Source organism: Podarcis melisellensis, assembly GCF_964234715.1.
Source record: "Podarcis melisellensis genome assembly, chromosome: 13".
Lineage (NCBI taxonomy): Eukaryota > Metazoa > Chordata > Lepidosauria > Squamata > Lacertidae > Podarcis > Podarcis melisellensis.
The window spans coordinates 26,549,537-26,572,379 of record NC_138545.1 but is presented as its reverse complement, the minus strand read 5'-3'; the positions used below and the strand labels follow the sequence as shown (position 1 = coordinate 26,572,379).

General features: G+C 40.3%; 3 protein-coding genes across 3 annotated transcripts in view; 1 reads left to right on the top strand and 2 right to left on the bottom strand.

Moving 5' to 3' along the window:
* The window catches only part of LOC309354852 (vomeronasal type-2 receptor 26-like), a gene marked incomplete at both ends in the record, with an annotated part of 356,212 nt that overhangs the window by 17,164 nt on the left and 316,205 nt on the right, over positions 1-22,843 (top strand). The gene's annotated exons all lie outside the window — the stretch shown is intronic.
* On the bottom strand, positions 6,975-20,860 carry LOC309356127 (uncharacterized protein; the record flags this gene model as incomplete). Its single annotated transcript, XM_081887306.1, has 2 exons — positions 6,975-8,007; positions 19,959-20,860. 2 exons carry the CDS (start codon positions 20,858-20,860, stop codon positions 6,975-6,977), a joined length of 1,935 nt encoding a protein of 644 aa, XP_081743432.1.
* LOC309355525 (olfactory receptor 10A4-like) lies at positions 12,597-13,541 on the bottom strand (the record flags this gene model as incomplete). The annotated part of the gene is made up of 1 exon (XM_081886463.1): positions 12,597-13,541. The coding sequence occupies one exon, from the start codon at positions 13,539-13,541 to the stop codon at positions 12,597-12,599; it is 945 nt and encodes a 314-aa protein (XP_081742589.1).

Here is a 22,843-nt window from a genome sequence, read left to right as displayed (position 1 = left end):
TTCATTTCTTATGTTTAACACTATTATCCTATTAGAGTAGATTTATAACCAATGTCGACAAACATTGCAATACAGGATTGCACGTTGAAACTTCAATTGCAACCCCACTTACCTAAGAGTGAGCCACACTAAATCCAATTGTACTTACTTCTTAGAAGACATTATTACTATTACTATTACTATTACTGTTATTATTAATACCCCACCCATCTGCTTGGGTTCCCCCATCCACTCTGGGTGACTTACAACATATATAAAATGTAGTAAAATATCAAACCTAAAAAAATTGCAATACAGGGATGCCTTCAGATGTCTTCTAAAAGTTATGTAGTTCTTTATCTCCTTGACATCTGAAGGGATGCTCCATAGGGAGGGCACCAGTACTGAGTAGGCTTAGGAGTCAGCTGTTAGGAGTCTGCTGAAAATCTCTTTAAATTCATTTTTAGAAACCCCCCCCAAAAAGGGTGACAGGAGGGGAGGGCATCAACCAGCTGCTAGCATTGGCTGAGCAGAAGAAGGCAGAGGCTATAGAGGAAACATAAGGGAATAGCGCTGTCTTTTCACTGAGAATCAGGCTTCACCTCCATAGGTGAGAGTAGGATGCCTACCATGTTTTCACCTTCAAAAGCTTGTTGGGACATCTCTGTTATTTCTCTCAGTTTCTGAATGCCTGTTTGGCTCCTGAACTCTTGTCTCTACTCCTTTATCTGCTGCTGAACCTATACAGTGGTACCTTGGTTCTTAAACTTATTCTGTTCCAGAAGTCTATAAACTCCCAAAACTGTTTGAAAACCAAGGTGTGGCTTCCGATTGGCTGCAGGAGCTTCTGGCACTCAATCAGAATCTGCGTTGGATGTTCAGCTTCCAAAAAACATTGACAAATTGGAACACTTACTTCTGGGTTTGCGGCGTTCAGGAGCCAATTTGTTCGGGAGCCAAGCCATTCAGGAACCAAGGTACCTCTGTACTGTTGAGCCTATACAGCTACTTGCCTGAATAAAGATCTATTTTACTCATAAGTAAAGTATTCTGTTGTTATATTTTGAGACAAAGAGTATGGAGAGACAATGAAAGGGGAAAAGTGGTGTTTGAAAGCAACAGGAGACATCTGAATAGATTGGGAAGAAAACATTGGGTTAATCTTTGGGTTGTTTGGTTTTTTGAAAAGATAACCTATATTTGCTTGCCTAGATACTATTTTCTCATCATTAAAACACATGAATACATTTAATTCTCACTAGGCTAAATTGTTCAAAACCCAAGAGACATGCATTCTTGGAGATACTAATCCTACTAATAAGAATTGATATAGCAGCCAGTGCTCAGTGCTTTGGAATAAAAGGACACTGCTTATGATGATATCTCCTATAGTTTATTTCATTGTATGTTGTAAACAACTATTATAACATATCTGGATTCATTTACAATAGTCCTTGTTTATGAATTTGTTTTTTGACAATAGACACAAAGGTCAAAAACAGACCCAGAACTCCAAGTGACAATTTTAAGCCTGTATAGTAAGTCTGTTGCATTTTTTGTTTCAGTGTGTTAATTTGGTGTGCAGTGACTCAGATCTGGGATTTAATTTCATTTTTATCATTATTGCTATTGTCCCCCCCCCCATCAATGTGTTTGTCCTTCATAGTCCAGTGAGATGGACTTATTTATTTATTTATAAATAATAAAATTAATCTAAATGTATCAGTAAATGTTAGGCATTCAAATTGCCTAAGGCTAAGAAACTCAGGATGCAGTCCAGCCAAAATAAGTGTATGGTTAACTTCCTCTTATTGAAATCTATGAGCCAAGGAGAAGAATTATATTGTAATATATCCTGGGATGAGTGGGGTTAGAATCCAGCACTTGTCTGGCTGAGCTGAGGGGTTCCTAGCATAGCAAGGCTATGACAGCATAACTCCCCATTCCTGGCTTAGCTGGAGATACACTGCTGTATCTACCCCACCCCAGCTCGGCTGGAATCTAGCCAGGTGAGCCAAGCCCAGCAGATCTTAAATTAGCATAAACAGTGAAAAGGGTCATTCCAGGGCATTCCAGGACCATTGAGGAGGATGTGGCTAAATCCCAGGCCAGCTTGATCACATGACTTGGCAACTTTGCAAAAGTTAAGCTGGCAAATAGGGTGGTGTAACTTAAGCCCAACTCCTGCACTGAGTTTGGATCTGGGGAAACCTTCACCAGTTTAACTTATGCCTGGCTTACTTTATGTCAGTTTCTTGTGCATAGGATTGTTCTTAAAGACAACTTTAGCTTGATTATGTCACCCCAAATATTTTGTTTTAATTGCAACACATCACTTCTCCTAATAATAATATTTTGGTGTCTCAATAAACTTGCTTAGAATTCTATGCAGAATTATATGCAGGTTTACTTGCAAAGTCCTATTCAGTTCAATGCACATGCCTTGAACCTGCACTGGATTGCAGCCTGAGAATATTATTAATACCAAACAAACCTGTCAACAATTCAACAAAAGTATCTTTGGACAGATTCTTCCTCCTTGACTTTCAATTTACTTGCATAGAATTTCAGGTACAGTTTTTGTATCCCAGCCTTCAGTTATTGGGGAGGCGATGGAAATGGAAATGCTTCTTGCCAAAGAAGATACAATAATATTGAAGTGCTACTGAAGAGTTTATTAATTTATTTTATTACAATTGGATACCCACTTTCAAAAAGAATTGTATTCCCACTTTCAAAAAGAATTTCCGAAACTGTATTAATATTTTGCACTAGGTTAAACTTCATGGTATCTCCATTCTTCCATTAGAGGAATATAGGAAGCTGTCTTATATGGAGTCAAACTGCTGGTCCATGTAGCTTATTATTATATACACTGCTAGTCAGTGGCTACTTAGGTTTCAGACAGGATTCTTTTCCAGCACCACCTGGAGAGATCAGGAATTGAACCTGGGGCCTTCTGCATGCAAAGCAGACACTCTACCATTGTGCAATGACTTCTTATAGAAATGTCACATCCAGAAATGTTGTTTTCAATTGTAAAAAAGAAATCTTTAACTGTTTTATCCACGCAAAAACCCAAACAAACCCTATGAAATTTTGCACTTTCCAAAATTCTGCTGAAACATTTTGTCTAGAAATTGGTTCTATAATTCTATGATTGCAGCATCTGTTTCAACTTTATATTATTTCCAGTTTTCAAATTCATATTTTCAATAGTTTATCCCTACCCACGCCCTTTCTGTGTTTGTGTACAGGCTTGCACCTTAATGAGAGGAGAGGATGGGGACAAAGCCAAGAGTGTCTTGCATAGTTTGGTGATATTTACTGGGATTTTTTAAAAATAAGAAGACATGACATTGCAATACTGTTTGTTTGTTTGTTTGTTTGTTTGTGTAGATGCAAGAATACTGGTTTGTGGAACCTCTGAACCATACCATAGTGACAACGTTCATTATTCTGGGCTTCCCTAATACTCGGAAGGTGGAAATTGCCCTCTTTTTTCTCTTCCTTGCTATGTACCTTCTTACAATGACTGGCAACATAATCATAATCATAACAGTTAAGACAGACAGCCACCTTCAAACCCCCATGTACTTCTTCCTGGGAAACCTCTCTTTCTTGGACATTGGCTATACATCTTCAACAGTCCCTAAGCTGCTGTCCATCTTGTTGATGGGGGTGCACACAATTTCCTTTGCTGCCTGTTTGCTACAGTCCTACTTCTTCTTTTTTCTTGGGACAGCTGAGTGCTTCCTCCTTGCAGTGATGGCCTATGACCGATATGTGGCCATATGCTATCCGCTCAGATATTCAACAATCATGAATAAAAGAGTGTGTGTGTTTCTCGTGGTTGCCTGCTGGGCAGGAGGCTGTCTGGCCCCTATGGTAGCTGCCATAGTGGTGGTGAATTTACCCTTTTGTGGACCCAATGTGATAAACCATTTCTTTTGTGATATTCCACCATTACTAAAACTGGCTTGTGTAGACACATCTCTTACACAGAAGATTGTATTCTTCCTTTCTGCTATGGTGATTCTGAGCACGTTCCTGTCCACTGTTGTCTCCTATATATACATTAGCATAACCATATTGAGAATACCTTCCTCACATGGGCGCCGCAAGGCTTTCTCCACTTGTGCCTCCCATCTTACTGTCGTCTCTCTATATTATGGGACAGTGATCTTCATGTATGTAAGTCCAACTACCCGTTCATCTTTTGACCTGAACAAAATCATAGCTGTGGTGTACAGTGTAGTCACTCCAATGCTCAACCCTATGATCTACACGTTGAGGAATAAGGATATGAAAGCAGCATTGAAAAAAATAATCCTCAAAGTGCAGATTGCTAAGAAGTTTGATTTCCCCAGTGAATTCAGTCGCTGAGAAAATTATGTCTGCAACGGTGAAAATGGAACATCATATGTACCGGACGGGTGGATTTGCAACCAGGGATGGGCATATTAGTCTATTTTTGCTCCATGTAACTTTAGCAAGTGTGTGATCCAACCCATCTCATTGCCACATCGGTCTACAACTTCTTTTTAATCTAAATAGAAATATCCAATAAAATATGTTTGCATTCAGATTTTCACAACAAAATAATTTTTTTTAAAAAAAAAATCTCTCAAAACATGCATGTTATTTGTTGTTTGAGCAGAGAACTGTGTCAAAACATATGGGAAGTATGAACACTGGTAATCATCATCATATTCAAACTGAAGTGAACAGGGCAGAGCAAACTGAAAAGTAGCTCCCAAGTATTAAGAATCATTGACTTGTTCTCCAACATGCCCATAACAAAATAATTAATAGTGGAATATGTAATTATCAATTTTCTTGGCCACTTTTTCTTGTGCCTCATCCTTATCTGATGCAATAAATAAAGGGGGTGTACAAGTAACTTGCTCCAAGCTACTTTAAGTCTTTCTCTGAGCTTCCAAACTGAAATGGAGCTGATTTTATGAATGTTATTAATGATGTATAAAGTATATTAATTTGCTTTATTTTTCATTTTTAAATTATTCTTTTTTTATAAGCATTAGGCACTCTTCTACTTTATATACCTTTGCACTTTCACACCCACCCACATGCATATTTCTACTGCTTAAAGGTAAAGGTAAAGGTACCCCTGCCCGTATGGGCCAGTCTTGACAGACTCTGGGGTTGTGCGCCCATCTCACTTAAGAGGCCAGGAGCCAGCGCTGTCCGGAGACACTTCCGGGTCACGTGGCCAGCGTGACATCGCTGCTCTGGCGAGCCAGAGCCGCACACGGAAACGCCGTTTACCTTCCCGCTGGTAAGCGGTCCCTATTTATCTACTTGCACCCGGAGGTGCTTTTGAACTGCTAGGTTGGCAGGCGCTGGGACCGAGCAGCGGGAGCGCACCCCGCCGCAGGGATTCGAACCGCCGACCTTTCGATCGGCAAGTCCTAGGCGCTGAGGCTTTAACCCACAGCGCCACCTGCGTCCCATTTAACCTCTTTTCCACCCCTCCCCATCCCCTATACTTCCTAGTAATTTCTACTGCTTACTAGGAAGTATAGGGGATGGGGAGAGGTGGAAAAGAGGTTATTAGCATGCTTGTGTTTGCTTGGAAACAAACCAACCAAATTTCAATGCACAACTGTATGGGAATGGTAGTTGGGTACTAGAACACACTCTCATTTCACATTAGAAGAAGCCCTCTTAGCAAACCAGAGTCCCATGTAAACAGTGCGCCCCAGACTATATCCAGCATACTTTGATATATACCAAAGGGGGTCCTTCACAAACAAATCAGTATCAAAAAATTCCCCAAAAATAGAAAGCAAGTAGGAGCAGGTATGTAGCTTGTGTTAGTTTCTGTTTCCTCACTGAGCAGCTGCTTGCAGTCACAGGACTGTTTACATTCCACAGTCCAGATACTGTTGGATTCTCACGGGAAAGGGAGACGGGATGTGACGTTACTGGTTTCCTGTTTCCTTTGTTCTTTCGTTTTTCTTTGTTCAGTTGCTCTCTGCTTCTCACAGAGAGGAGATGTATATTTCTTTGCTCTCTGCATAGCTTAGTAATAAAGTATAGCAATGTAGCCCATACCTGCCTCATCCTTCCATTGTGGACTTTGTTGTTTTAATGCTCTGCTGGGCTCAAAGGAAGATGAGCCATATCAGCTCGGACGACTGGAACTGAAATTCTAATAGCTTGCAGGTGCTTCTGGAAACATCTCTGTCACTTGAGGGACGGGTAACCTTAATGGCTAGGAAGGCCTATGCCTGGGTTTGGTTGATGTGATAACTGTGGTCATTTCTGGATAAAGATAGGCTAGCCATGGTTATTCATGCAGTGCCAACCTCCAAGCTTACAATTGCAATGCATTCTACATGGGACTGCCTTTGAAGATAGTCTGGAAATTGTAGCTTTTGCAAGTAAGCTGGTAGGGCCAATATTCTCTGAGCATACTATCACTATCTTAAATAAGTTACCACTGCCATTCCCTGCCTCCCAGCATTCAATACCTGAGGTTGACACCTCTCTTTGCCTAATAGTAGGGTCACTCCTTCTGAGGAGATATGGGATACAGGAATTAAGCATTATCCCATGCTGAAGAGGTGGTAGAATGTACAGTCCTAATAGTTTTACTGCATATAGAGTAACAGTAGTTTCATGGGATTGGATCTTATTCTCATCAGTGCTATCATCCAACTGAATAACTTCAATCAAAAGAAATTAAGAAAGAAACAAGTTTTGGCAAATAATTGTAAACAAGAAAGCTAGTTGATTAATACAAATAATATTTTACAATAAAAGTTCATTACATGCTGTATTTTCCCTGTAATTCCTGTACTCTTCAAATGGTTGGATATATATTTTCCTAAAAATTGAAGATACTTTTTGAAAATAATTATAACATAAATTTATATAAGATATAAAGCTGATAAAAGAAAGCCCATCCATACATCCAAATCACCATTTTATATCACAGTCATCAAGATCTGGCACATGCCAGATCTATGTTAATTATCAACAAATAATATTGTGTTCTGGGCAAATATTCTCCTGCACAATGTCCTTTTCAATGCACCTTTTACCTCTTTGTTTCTCAGGCTATAGATGATTGGATTTAACATGGGTGTGATGACTGTGTAGGACAGGGAGAGGATCTTCTTTGTATCTGGTGAGTAACTGGATTTGGGCCGGAAATAGGTAGATGTAGCTGTACCGTAAAACAAAGTAACCACTACGAGATGAGATGAACATGTCGAGAAGGCTTTATGTCGTCCCTCTGCTGAAGGCATGCTCAGGATAGTGGTGATGATGCGAACATATGTGAGGAGAATCAAGAGGAAGGGAAACATGATGAAGAGCACAGTGGCCGTGAGAGCTTCAATTTCAAACATGTAAGTATCAGCACAAGCCAACTCTAGAACAGGGGGACTGTCACAGAAGAAATGGTTGACTTTATTAGGTCCACAAAATGGCAAACTGAAGATCCATGTGGTCTGTACAGTAGAGACAGGGAAGCCTGAGAACCATGATGCAGCAGCTAACTGGAAGCAGGTCCTTCTGTTCATAATGTCTGGATAACGTAAGGGATTGCAGATGGCAATGTAACGGTCATATGCCATGGCAGCAAGAAGACAGCACTCAGCTGCACCAAAGAAGAAGAAGAAATACATTTGTGTGGCACAGCCAGCATAGGAAATGGTCTTGTTCTCTATCAGAAAATTGACCAGCATCTTTGGGACAATGACCAAATTGAAGCAGATCTCCAAGAAAGAAAGGTTCCGGAGAAAGAAATACATGGGGCTTTGAAGTGAAAGGTCCAAGGTTGTGACAAGAACAATTAGCACATTTCCTGACAAAGTTATTCCATAGATGATAAGGAAGAGGATGAAAAGAGGTACCTGAAGCTCAGGGTGATTGGAAAAGCCAATAAGGATGAATTCTGTAACACTGGTCCAATTGTCTTGGGTAATTAACTTTTTCTCAGTCTGTGTCATCATGTCTTGAACACTGTCAGATAAAGCTGTCGGGGTGTTCCTTCTTCTATAAGCAATTTTCTAAAGAGATGGTAGTGTCTCTCTACCACTCTTCAACCATTGAACTTGTTCCTTTCTGTTAGTAAAAAGCAATAAAGGATGGACAGTTCAAATATGGGCAGTTTAAGGCAGGATAAGGGGAAATGTATTGTCATCAGTCTTTAAACGTTGACTTACTCAGTCTAATTGTCCATCACTTTGTTAATCAGTGTCTTGTTCTTTAATGTGCTCATTTTGTTCTCAATGCATCTCTCCCTCTCCAATACCCTGCATTACACAACAATTTCTTGTAGCAACTTCACATAAAATAAAATACTATAGTGTGTGTAGGAGAGTTGTTCACTCCCTCATTGAGAAACTGTTAGATGGAATGTGTTATATGTTTAACTGTGGCTGGGAAAAATCTATTTGAAACATAACCATTACATTTACAGAATTGGTGGGGAGATAGTCCATACCTTTTGGCTCTATGACTGAAATGCTCCACTTACTAATTTGCAAGTGTAATTTCAAATAAGACCTCTGCAAACTATCTGTTTAGATTTCTCTCAAGAATGATCTACCTGTATTTCACCAAATAATCATTGCCACTGCAAAATAGCTATACCCCTTTTTGGGGGCCCTAAAATCAGTCCCAAAGGATTAACTGCATAATCGTTGCAGGAGTGAAAATACCTTTCCAAAGAATGAAAATCCCTTGCGAGTGAGGTTTTCATTTTGCTCTGAAGCTGTTGTTTACTTTCAACAGCATTTCTCTGCTTTTAAAAATTAAATGGCTCTTGGTGCAGCTGTTTCCCAGGCTCTTCCTGTTCTGCTGTGGGCCCACGCCTGCCTGTGGGCCTTGTCTGTTGGCTGAGCCAGCCCTCAGCCCATGGAGAACGAGGCAGCCCCACACAGGGAGCAAAGGCAGTGGTGGCAGCTGAGGAGGCCCAGCCCAAGACTCAGCAATGGAGGAGATATTTGGCAGGGGGAGGGATGATGGTGAGGTCCTGCCCGGAGGCACACAGCTGGGACCCGCAGATTTGCCCAGCACCCAGTAACTGTGTGTGCCAGGGAGCAAGCAGCAGATGCGTGCATGCCTGAGGCAGGGCCAGTGCAGAGGGCGAGTGTGGTGTAGTGGTTAAGAGCGGTAGACTCGTAATCTGGTGAACCGGGTTCACGTCTCCGCTCCTCCACATGCAGCTGCTGGGTGATCTTGGGCTAGTCATACTTCTCTGAAGTCTATCAGCCCCACTCACCTCACAGAGTGTTTGTTGTGGGTGAGGAAGGGAAAGGAGAATGTTAGCTGCTTTGAGACTCCTTCGGGTAGTGATAAAGCGGGATATCAAATCCAAACTCTTCTTCTTCTTCTCCATGTGGGGCTCACGGGGCAGGGAATGTAGGGTTTCTTACTGCAGATCTGTCTCCTACCAGGCGTCCCCAAATGCAACAGCACACAAACGCTCTCCCCACACCCACTTTTTTTCTTGCATTATCACGACCCCTTTTTGGAAATAAAAATTAACATAAAAATGTAATGATTATGTGGTGAAATACAGTATCTCTTCCCTGCATATCACAAACTGCTTTGGGAAATGTCCCAATTTCAACCTAGCTGCCATGGTGGGCAGTAAAGTGGGAGCCCTGGTCAAGGCATACAAATTCAAAGACCCCTTGAGTGCACAGAGCTAGTCACACAGTTCTTTGTAGGCTCCTCCTCAAGCTGTCCAGTGTATGTGAGTTGACATTTATTTTGCATCTATGACTCCACCTAGCTCCTAGCTGCTCCTAGCTGCAATTGGTGAAGCTATGGGGAAGTGCCAATTTGTATTTCCTTTTCTTCAATCTGTCTCCCATTTAGTGCTGTTGGGCTTTAAGCTTCCCAGCCAGGCCTCTACTGTTCTGAGCTGTCCTAGCCATCCACCTGAATATAAGAGAATGAGGGGTGCGGGGACATTTATTTGACTTGCACCAGAACTAGGAGCACTGGTATCTGTTCAGGACTGACCTGCATCACCCAGCAACTTACAATAACAACTTCACAGTGAGTTCTGGCACATATTTTCTTGGGAAAAAGCACCGAGGAAATGGAATGGGTCTTTGGCTAATCATTTGTTCATTTCTTACAAGTTCCTCTGTTTTGTTTACCTTGTCCATACATTGTCCATAAACTTAGTAAGAAAAGGCCATTTATCTTGCTTGTTTCCTGAATCATGACTTTACTTTTGGAGGAAGATTGCGCTCTCTCTCTCTCATGCGCTCTCTCTCTCTCTCTCTCTCTCTCTCTCTCTCTCTCTGTGTGTGTGTGTGTGTGTGTGATAATTAAAGTTTGCTGATAACATCAAATTAGTGTGCTAATCTTTAATATTAAGAGGTCAGGAATTTTTACACAAACCTTTTAGATTATGTTTAAGATACAGACTAGCACCAGGATCATGATAGTTTATTGATGCTATATTTTATATCAAGTTTTGCCAACTTTACTGATGGTATTATCTACAGGGGATGAGGGGAGCCATAGGAAAAGTTTCCGATGGGTACACATCACTACATTTGGAGATGGTGAAGTCTCCTTCACCGGAAACAATTAACCAGAGGATGATATGCTATTTATCTGGGGTGCTGAAAGTGCAAAAGTGTTGTACTGGACAGGGGCTGGAGGTGGATTAAAATTATGGAGGTTTACTCTAAACTTATGTGAATTCTCCATTTATCACGTATAGTGATGTAGAATGCAGGCTAATGCAAGTGGACAGAATACAGTATGAAATGGAAAGGAAGCTTTGCTGATTCTAAATTAGTGTTATATCATATAAATCAAAGTGAAGAATCACGCAATGTCCACAGTCAAAATGGGATGCTAGACTAGATTGGCCTGATCCAGCAAGCTTCTTCTTATGTTCTTATTCCTAAATTGGAATAGGTGATAAAAAACCCAGACATGTATGTGAATACACTAAGGTTAAACTCATAAATTTCCTGTTGAGCAGCAGCTACATGGCAAAGGTTTGCTAAGTAAAAATGAATAAATTATTTGCCTACCTGCAGAATCTTAGGAGCTTAGGAGCCACCCAGATTGTGAAAGATTTGTGCTTTGGTGACCAAGTTTGATTATATGAATTTCCTTAAGTGACACCTGGGATTAGATTGTCCCCTCTTCATTCTCCCTAGAGTAGCTAATGCTAATTGTGCAATATCTGATTAAGCCAAATGTTTACTTTTCAGAAAACACAGTTACAATTATGTTAACAGGGATGTTTTCCCTACTGACATTTTGTGGGTGGAATAGAACATGTTTAAAGTAATATGCTGTTTCCCCTATCCACAAGAGTAGATTAACAGTCTAGATTAATTTTAATTCTGAGATAGGTTTCTGTCTTCATCAGCTGTGCATTTTCTCATCAGTACTTACAACAGTTAATGAGACAGAGGGCTGTATTCCCACCCCCACCCCCCAACAGTATCCAAGATACAGGCTCAGACCACATGGTGGAAGCAACGTGAGACCCACATTGAGCAAAAGGTACCTGCATTGCAGGTAGTTGACCTAGATGACCCTTGGGGTCCCTTCCAGCTCCACAACTCTATGATTTTATGTTCTTAGCATGGCATGGTGTGCGGTATAAATTATCAGTTTTATAGGAAACTATCACTTCATTGTGATAGCAACCCATAATGGGTTGTACTGAAAGGCTGCTTTTCTCCAACAGAAGGAGCTTCTTCCAGGGAAGATCATTCCACTGGAAGAAGTGTGTTTCAAAGGAGGACAAGAATCTTTGGATCCAACACCTTGAGACAATCTAAAAAAAGAAAGCACTGAAGTTCATATATAGGAAATACATAAACCAACCTAACACATACATGTTCTTATTTGCAGCGCTAACAAGCACTGGCACAAAATATTTTTAACAACCACCATGAAGTGTTTGGTCCATTCATTTTTCACATTGTCCCCAATGCCTTCCCTGTGCATCCTGATCCCTCCTTACCTGTTGACAGTCCTCCAGTGAGTGGAGAGCTGCATTAACAATAGCTGTACACTTATGCAGGGCTTGTCTCCAGATGTTGGACTGCAGTTCTCATCCTCCATGCCCTTTGGCCATGTTGGCTGGGGCTGATGAGAACTGGAACTAAACAATGTCAGCAGGGCATTGGCTATGCCTGACTTTATGGCAAGCTAGGGAATTGAGTGGATCCAGTCCTAATAGATCTGTTTCTATGAATACAGCATTTTCTATCATGATTCTCAATCACAGAGCAACAGAAGGGATCACTTATAACTTTATATCTCATTCTCAAAATATATTTTCAAAACAGGGAGATAAGTTAAAGTACAACAACAAGAAATAACTGAAGGGATACTTCAATCTGTTACCTTTGCAGGGTAGGTGCAGGTGAGTGAGGAACATAGGAAGTTGCCATATGCAGTCAAACCACTAGTTCATCTAGTTCAACACTGTCTACATTGTCTATGAGTGGATCTCCAAGATTTCAGACACTGAGTTTCTCTTAGCCCTTTTTGTCATTGTTGAAGACTCAGCCTGGGTCCTTCTACATGCAAAACAGATGCACCACTACTGAACTACATCCCTGGAACCCTTCCAGTCTTTCATGCGATTACAGCTGCAATTTCAGTGTTTTTCTACTCAAAAGTCTCTTCATGGCTTCTTTCACTTCCTTGTTTCTCAAACTGTAGATGATGGGATTCAGCATGGGAGTGACAACTGTGTACGATAAGGACAACAGCTTTTGGGTGTTTGGAGAATAACTGGATTTGGGTCGGAAATAAGTTAACCCAGCTGTGCCGTAGAACAAAGTCACCACAACAAGATGTGAAGAGCAAGTGGAAAAGGCTTTGTGTCTGCCTTCGGCTGATGGCATTCGTAAGATCGTAGTGATGATATGAACATAGGAGACCAAGATTAGGATAAAGGGGGATAGTACAATTACAATAGTCCCTGTGACAGCATACAGCTCAAATAGATAAGTGTCTGCACAGACTAGTTTTAACACTGGTGGACCGTCACAAAAAAAGTGATTAACCTTATTGGGACCACAGAATGGGAAACTAAATAGCCATGTTGTCTGAACTGTCCCCACTGGAATTCCTGAGCACCAGGAGAACAGGGCCAGATGGATACAAAACCTCTTTTTCATAATTACTGTATAGTGCAAAGGGCTGCATATGGCTATATAGCGGTCATAAGCCATGGAAGCCAGGAGAAAACACTCAGAACTTCCAAAAAAGAAAAAGAAATACATTTGCATGACACACCCAGGGAAGGAAATGGTTTTGTTCTCTGAAAGGAGGTTCACCAACATTTGAGGGACTATAACTAGAGTGAAGCAGATCTCCAAGAAAGACAAATTCCTGAGAAAGAAATACATGGGGTTTTGAAGGGCTGGATCAATTGTTGTGAGCCAAATGATGGTGATATTTCCCAATAAGGTCACAATATACATAATCGCAAATACCAGAAAAAGCAGAAGCTGCAGCTGAAGAAGATCAGAAAACCCCAACAAAATAAACTCTGTGACATCACTACTGTTTGTCCATGCCATTCTTTATTATTTACTAAGAAGTTAAGGGAAGGGGGTGGCTATCCCCCCCCCCCGTTATGTTGTTCCTGTAATGCTAACCAGACTCAAAGGAATTGTGATAAGAACAATATACTGCACAAACCTTTAAGAATTGCTACACCACAATATTCTATGTTTTGGAATGCTTTTCAAACATGAATGCTTCTGGTTGTGGCAACAGCAGCTCAGACTGATCTCCAAGTATGCATCTTAAGATGCATCACAAAACATGGTGATGATGTTGGGAAACCATGGCATGGTGCAGATTATGGGAAAGTGAAAAATCCAATATGCTTTTGCAGTATAGCAGCTGCATTCCTCACTGGATATCCAGTCTTCATTTGGAGCCATCATTTTTATTTGTAGAATAGAAAATAACATCTATAAAGGAAAGGAGCAGAGGAAGAAAAAAATTAATGAAAACTTGACATTATGAGGCTGTCATTGGACAAACCAGTATAGCTTATATAAGCTTATTATTAAAATATTTCAATTCTAAACTCCTTGAAATGCATGTTAAAGATTCCTTTCTTTCATAAATGCTTAAACCAATGTTCTAAATTTAACTCTTCTAATGACAAGAACTGTTTTGCATCTGCAGAATAAACTACCTGTTCCATATAGTCACTAAAAATGGCAAGCTACACATATTTTGAAATACCCCAAAATCCCAGAGAGATGCTGATGAATGATGTGAGTTGTAGCCCAACATCATCGGGGGGGGGGCGGAGAGGGGGGGAGTCAGTTCTTTATCATTGCATGATGTGATCCTGTGCTTTCTTCATTAGGCTAACTAACATTTCTTTTGATAAATTGTGACAAATATCCCCATTTTGTAGAGTTCCAAAAAACAAACAAACCAAGAAACAAGAAAAAACCTAGTACGCCTGAATAAGGATGGGGAAGAAATTTAATTCAATACCCATTTAAAGGTGAACTTACCTAATCCACACTTCTCAAAACAATATGTAAACAAAACCACAGCCATTCTTTGAAATTCACACTTTTGTGAATTTTGTAATGGAGTTCTCCAGCAAAACAAAGCTGTCATATCTACCCATCCCTGCTCTGGAATTTGATGGCAATTATTTAAGGTGAAACCAGCAAATCATACCTTGCAGTAAAATCTTTGATTGCGAAGAAGAGCAGCAAATGTATTTATCTGGGTCATCTTTAATCACAGGAGGTTTGCGGGTGTAGGAAGTTGGGACTCTGGAACCCTGGAGGCTTCATTAAGTACTCCTACTTCAGTGTCTAAACCACTTTTTATTTAGATCTGTGCCGTTTATTGCAATTTCATGTACACCTCTAAGAAATACGAATAATTAGGTGGTATATAAATGCTTTATAAAAAAATCAAGGGAAATCGTCAGTGTCCTGTCATATCTGAAAATGTGGTAGCTATTATTCTTGAGGAATTTCTGTGTGAATTAATAAGTGAAGCAAATCAAAGCAAACCAATTATAAGCAAAGTGATTACATTTTTCAAAAGTGCATGATATCCAGGTTCTCCTTAAGACATCTCTAGAACAAGGGACTCTGTGAATGCAAACTCCTACAAACAGACTAAGAAGTAAGCCTTATTGAAACCAGTGAGATTTAGTTCTGGCTAAACATTAATAGGACCTCACTACATAACTGTGCTAATCTTTAAATTAAGATGTTTCAGAAAGATGTGCAAAGTAAGATGAGATACCTATCACTGGACTAACTAAAGCCACTTTATTCAATTTTAACATACCAGGATCAGGAATATTCATATTCTACAGGATATAATGCAGGGGCCATCTAGCGACCATCTCTGCTTCAAACCTGGGCAAAAATCTCCACTATCCACACTTTTAAATTGACATTTGTTGTTGATTTCATAACATGTGGTTCTCAGAAAGTTTCCAAGAAGAGAAAGTGGCCCCCGGGTGGAAAAAAATTCCCAACCCCTGCAACATAGTGAACAGCTGCCCCCAATCTACTTAGCCCATTAGCCCATAGGTGATTAGTTAAACCCACAATGCAACTCAAGCGTGGGTCAGTGAGGTGCTGAGACAACAACAAATGTCCCTGATAGCTGCAAAACTGTCCAGAAGGAGTAGCCTTCCATCAATGTTCAATAATTTGTTATGCAGGAGTTCAGGTGATAATCATAGGTAGTCTCACTAGAAGTGGATGGCATAGTGGGGCTGCACTGATCATCTGACCTCCCTTTGGATGAGTTGTGGCTAAATTCCAGGATGGAAAGCCATCACGGTACAAATTCACCAGCAGGAGCACCTAATGCATTTAATCAAGTCAACCTTGCCCCTCTTCCTCTCCATCCCACCATGCAGCAGCAACTCAGCTCAGACAGGTGAGCTACTGATTTTCACCAAGCTTTTTATGATAGGTGAGTTGTTGTACATGTCTCTGGCTTTTTACAGTCTCATTGATTTAATTAGTAATGTAGTAGAATGCAGGTAAAAAAATGGGGGGAGCACAATGCTTTTACCTTTCGCTCATATGAGTTGCCTCCTCTGACACTGTGATGTCAAGAGATTTTTGTGACCAAAAGTATCCTTTTAGAATTAAAAATTAAAATGGTCACACCCACTTTTACACTTGAGGCACATCCACTTTAATGTGAGCCATGAGTTGCCATGGGTCAATGCAGTCCTTGACCTGGAAAAGATTTTTCACCCCTGAACTATGTAATACACAAAGAAGACCTATTGAAACCAATTGATTTCAGTAACTTTATCATGTGTCCAGTACTGGGTCTAAGCATTTATTATTTCCATTACTTTATTTATTCAGAATTCTGCTGCAAAATCCATTTGTTGGGATTAAACAGAAAATCAAATATCATTTACCGGTAATCTATTTCAACAATAGGTCAACGAGATCAAGGTTCAGATGCTCTTAGATTCTCAAAACCACTCACCAACAGTAGCACCTAGGAATGGCAACACTTTCATGAAAACCAGATATACCCAGCTGTTTCCTTTCACTTTTAAATTTTAGGGGCAAAATGTCCACACACCAGAATAACTTCAGTTTATTATTCATCTTCTTCCAAAGTCTCAAAACTCCAACATTTAGGAACTTTCCCCTGAAGAGGTTAGAAACACATGAACATTTTTGCCTGGCTAAAAAGGTTGTAAATCCTTTCTATTTCATGAAACCTTTAATTCAGAAATAAAATCAACCAAGAGGAACCTATATATCTCTAGATATGGTTGGACTTCAAATCCCATCAGTCCCAGCCCACATGGGTAATGTTCAAAAATGATGGTATTTGTAGTCCAGCAACCTCTAAAGGGTCAAAGGCTCTCCATCCCTGTCCTACAGGAATGCTCCTCAATAACCCCCATGAATGGCACAACACAAGATGTGCAAACCCAAAGCACTCTCTGTTACTACTCAACAAATCAGACACTTTTTGTTGGATAATTTTTATTAAAAGTTTTCATGGGTTACAAAAGTATGTGCAAATACAACTCTTTGGGACAGTGGTCCTACAAGAAATATGCAAAATAAATAAACAGGTATTAGAAGCCACCCCAGAACTGGCCCTTTTGAATATTTTCCAAGAAAATAATGCTCACTCACAATATAAAGAGCTTATAACCCACCAACTCTCAGGAGCCAGTAACATCAAAGCTAGACACAGAAGAGATCTGTGACCTGAGCCCCCACACCCTTGTTTAGAAACACCCTGGGGAGAAGTGTCAAATTCTAACCAGTGATGCTTTCATTCTTTCTCTTCAGATGGTCTCATGGAAGAATGATAGTATTGGTATGAGTTTGTGGGTTCCAGACGTCTCTAATCTCTGAATCCAATGAGTATTAGAATTTAATCAAGGCTTGGAATGTTAAGCAGGATGTCAGACCTCTCTAATTCCTAAATCCAGCAAGTGATAATCAAGCCTTCAAATTCTGGGAAATATCCAGACTAGAATCTGGGTGTGGTCTAAGGAGACCAAAGGAAGGGCTTTGTGGGAAATGGCACCCTTTCTCTATTTGCAGATAGTGAGAAGGACAAAAGCCAGAGTTAAGAATTAGCTGTTATGTGAGCTAGAATCTGGAGGCAAAAGCAGCAAGCTGGAAAGGCAGAGAAACAGAGCATGAGATGTTTGTTGTCTGCTTAAATCCAAGGCAGAGGATATGGGAGAAACAAGACCCTCTTGGGGTATTGATGCTGTGCATCCCTCCATTGTAGGCTCAGGTTGCATACATGTCTCAATATTACATAAATACACCACCGTCTCCAATGTGCTTCATATCCAAAAGGAAACATGAACCCCTGGAACCCCTAGAATCTTACATCGCTTGGAGATTGGGATGGCAGGTAACACTGGTGTCAGAAGTTTGGATTCATGTTTCCTGGAGGACAGCCTGCTAGAGAGATGTGCCCAAGTTGAAATGGAGAGAAGAATATCAATGTTCATCGAGTGGTTTAAGAGAGTAATGCAGCCACAAAGCCAACAGCTGGATAAAATGGATCAGCTGCTGTGGAGAGGAAAGTGTGATGCCCTGTGATGTGTTAAAAGTTATACAGGGGCTTAAAAGTGACCCAGGAGTCTAGCTGCAATGCCCCCAGATGGAAAGAGTGACAAAAGAGATCCAGAAGGTGGATGGGAATCTGAAGGACCTGGACTGCACAGAGATGCCATCAGTAGAAGTGAAGGAAGAAGACAATGCCTTGGAATAGGGTGAACTCGCTGCAGCTGAAGATCTGCTGTTAATTGACTTCTCCAGTGCCAGCAGTGGAAGAAGAAAGTGCTGCAGAGAAGGGAAAGCTGGGTGGAACTGAGGAATTGCTGCTAGAATCTTGTTCTGCTTGGAGATTGTGGTGGCATGCAGCAATACATTCACAAATACTTGTGTTTTTCAAGAGGCACTCTTGCAAGAAGAATCCTGACAATGGCCAGACTCTACTTCTGATTTTACTGGTATGTTGCTGAATCAGCTGGCAAAGCCATAAGTGTGTATTTTTTATTTTTTGTCAGTACACCATTTGATTATCGGCTTTCCCCCTGTAAAATATCTGCTTTTTCTCCTTTTATATGTGCCAGTTAATGTAACATTTTCATTGCACACAAAGGCAATTCAGATATATTCAAATACAAAAACTTAAAAAAAACTGCTATATAAAATTGTTATAAACATTTTAATATTCATACAGGTTTTGGATTTTTATCTTTTTCACAGAACCATGAGAAATATGCTATCAGATTCAGCGTGTTCAAATTTTAACCTGATTTTTTTCTTGCCATTAGCATGCTAAAATGTCATGGAATAGAAAAGCATACTTTTTCCCCCAGTATCCAGGAATGTTAAGTCTCTTCTTTCATATTTTTGTTGTAAAGTCTAAACCTGAAGAAGTGTCTCTGCCACCATCATTCAGCATGGACACTGAGGTCCATTTCCAAGGGCCTTCTGGCGGTTCCCTCACTGTGAGAAGTGAAGTTACAGGGAACCAGGCAGAGGGCCTTCCTGGGAGTGGTCCTCTCCCTGTGGAACACCCTCCCATCAGATGTTAAGCAAATAAAGAAATACACAACTTTTAGAAGACATCTGAAGGCAGCCCTGTGTCAGGAAGTTGTTGATGTTTGATGTTTCATTATGCTTTTATATGTGTTGGAAGTCACCTAGAGTGGCTGGGGAAACCCAGCCAGATGGGCGGTGTATAAATAATAAAAAGATTATGATTGAAATTATTATAATGTAATTATTAATCAACATTTCATAAAAGTTTTGCAAGTTGACAAAAATTCCCATTGCATAAGAATTCAGATATTACTAAGGGAACAATCCTAGGTGGAAAAAGCTGGTGTAAAGCATGATGGTGCAAGTTGAGCCGACATAAAATTAGACTAGTTCCAAGCCACTTTCAGCTGCTGCTGCTGCTGCTGATCTACCCAGAGACATAGCATGGGGGGGGGGCAGATGGGCCATGCCCCTGGACACACATTTTTGAGGGGGCATAGAGCCCTGGCAGCTAAGGCGCAGTGCTGAGCAGGTTGGTCTAGTGGGCAGGTGGACAGAGGCACAGGCAGGGCAGATCAGAATGACTCAACACCTAGCTTGGGGGAGGCATTCATCAATAGTTTCCCTAGCAAATCATACATTTTAGGTAAACTGCCTTGAGGTTTTTTCTACAATTATGCAGTAAATTAAATTAATTAAATAAATAAATAAATAAATAAATAAATAAATAAATAAATAAATAAAAAAAAAATAAATAAAATAATTGTTCTGGCTCCGCTAAACCTCCCCCTTACCAGTCCCCTCAAATGTATAACAGTGTGTATAGGTTTTTCTCACACATAATTTCATTTTAAAAATCAGGATAGCATGAAAATCACGATAGTATGGAAATCTAAATCATTGTCAAGCCTTGATCAAAGTCATTTCCTTAGGAGCTTATTTAAAGCTATCTTCACTTCTTTGTTTTTTAGGCTGTATATGATAGGGTTTAACATGGGGGTGAGGATGCTGTACTGAATGGACACCAGCTTGTCTAATGTCTCTGAGTACCCAGATGCAGGTCTCATGTACCTAATGAATGCTGTCCCACAAAACAGGAGGACCACAGTGAGATGGGAAGCGCAAGTAGAAAATGCCTTCTGCCTTCCTTCCGCCGAACGTATCTTGAGAATGGTGCTAATAATGCGCATATAGGAAGCTACAATTAGAAGGAGGGAGGCAAACCCTAATGTCATGCTGAAGGTCAGAATCACCATTTCATTGGCAAAGGTACTACTGCAAGACAGCTGCAGCAGCAAAGGCAACTCACAGCTGAAATGGTTAATATTTCTGGGACCGCAGAAGTGCAAGCCAGTTAAAAAGAGGGTATTAACAAGGGAATCCAAGAAGCCTGATATCCATGCAGCTACCACCATTTGGACACATACACGGTGGCTGATAATGGTGCTGTATCTCAGTGGGTTGCAAATGGCAGCAAAGCGGTCATATGCCATTGCTGAAAGTAAGAAGATCTCCGTTCCAACCATGAAAATGAAGCAAAAGATCTGAGTGATGCAGCCATTGAGAGAAATTGTCTTCTTACTAGCTAGGAGGCTTTCAAGCATCTTGGGAACTGTTACTGAGGAATAGCAGATGTCAAGGAAGGATAAGTTAGTAAGAAAGAAATACATCGGGGTATGTAACTGAGGGTTAACCCTTATCACCAGCATGATAAGCATGTTTCCTACAAGGGTTATTAGGTAGATGGACAAGAAAATCAGAAACAGGAAAACTTGGAGTGTTGCATCATCAGAAAGCCCCAAAAGAATAAACTCATCCACAATGGTCTGGTTTTCCATTGTACTTTTTACAACAGACCTATGATCTAGAAAGAAATGTAGAGGGTGGGAGAGAGGAAGAAGATGAATTAATACATTCAAGAGGAATTGTGCAAAGCAGATAAACAACAAAACTGGTTCATTAGGCTCATACTGTGTATGTTGAGGAGAGTACAACAACGTTCAACCTCCTTCTGGCTCTTTGCTCTGAAGAACAATCTGTTGCTGAGTTTCACATTATTTATACCACTTTGTGTCCACTTGGGCTAAATTGAATAGGAAGATATATAAATAGTTTGTTGACTGCAATGAGGGCCACCATAAAATCCATATTTACTATTGCTTCTGGATTTAGCTCTTTTCTGTATACGCCCTTGCATTGTCACAAATGGTTTCTTCTCATCTTTGCCACAACAAATCTTAGTTTTACCTTTTCAATATGCCACCTATGTTCCCCTCAAAGTTTTATTTAGGTGAAATTTCAATTACATCTCTAATACTGATGCCCAGAATATTGAGGAATCTCCTCATGATGTGATGGAAAATGTTCATTAGTCTCATAAATCCACTTCATTTCTTCTGTATATGAATATATTGTAAGCATTCCATCTTGAGCAAGTCAGCTGAAACTACAGCTTGAAAGCCCACCCCCTATATAAGTATAGAAATATATCTTACTTAAAACAATAATATATTTAGTGCTTTTTAAAAAGTGTTACACTTTTAGAATTTGTGGGAAGGAAAGTGCCGGTACTTTATACCCTTGAGTGCCCCCCCCAAAGCACTGGTTTATTATATAATAACAAAACCTGATGCTTTCCATATGTCTTGGACAACAACTCCCATCTGTCCTAGCCAGCAATTGTACTTTCACAATATTAGAATCTCTCTTTTGTACTTTCTCTTTCATAAATAACTGAACAGACAAAACAAATCCTTACCTACTTCATGTGTCTCCCTCCCATTGCAAATTACCATGGAAGTTGTGTTCTATACAAAGTTGATGGATGGGTTTGTCAGTGATATGACTTTTTTTTTTTTAGGACGAATGACACAATCAAGAAAATAAATAGGTTCTGCACCCCAGGATTTGTTCCACAACACTATTTTTGCATAGAGAGCTTTACACCAACAAGGAACCCACAAAGGCTGTGTTTTCAAATTGAGCCAGGTGGAAGAGGAAACAAGAGTTAAGTAACCTCTGGATTGGGAACCATTTCCCTGAAGATTAATCAAACATGTGGGATTTCAGCTATTAGTATTTTTAATGCTTTTGAGATTGCTTCCTAGACATATATATATATTTTAAAAATGTATACCTCACCTGGGACTCAAAGCAGCTTACAAAAATTAATGCAGACAATGTACAAAATGTAAGACATATATTAAAACATCAAATTATAAAACATTATAAAAGTATTTATGGTGCAAAGGCCTTCTGATAGACTGAGAGGAGCATCGGTTATTGCAGGGGAAATAAAAATATTGTATAATACTAATAGTAGTTAGGAACTGTAAAAATTAAGGCTGGATTTGGTCAAGGCCCTAGCCAAATTGGGCAAACTCAGAGGGCCTCTCCCTTCTGATGAGCTGGGTCCCGATACAGATGGATTTCTGCAAGTACAGTTGGATTGGCTCAGAACAATCCATGCCTGTCAGGGAGGGATGTAACAGATAGGGAAGAGAGGCAGTCAGGACACAAAAATAGGTCAAAAAGGCAAAGACTTACCCAGGAGAGTAGTTCCAGTGCCATGGCTTCCTTTCCTGCCTGACATAATGCCCTTTAATGCAGCATCACTGCCTCCACTCAACATCCTCAGAAGATGGATGCCTGCTTAACAAATTCTGCACCAAAGGAACACATGTGAACAGCACAAGCAACGCTGACACCAAACCCTACATACATTAAGCATAATAGGAACATCACTCCCGACCCCACCTATCTTCCCTCCCTCCACCCCTTTCCCCCCCCTCCTGCTAATGTCTCAACAAATGAAAAGGATT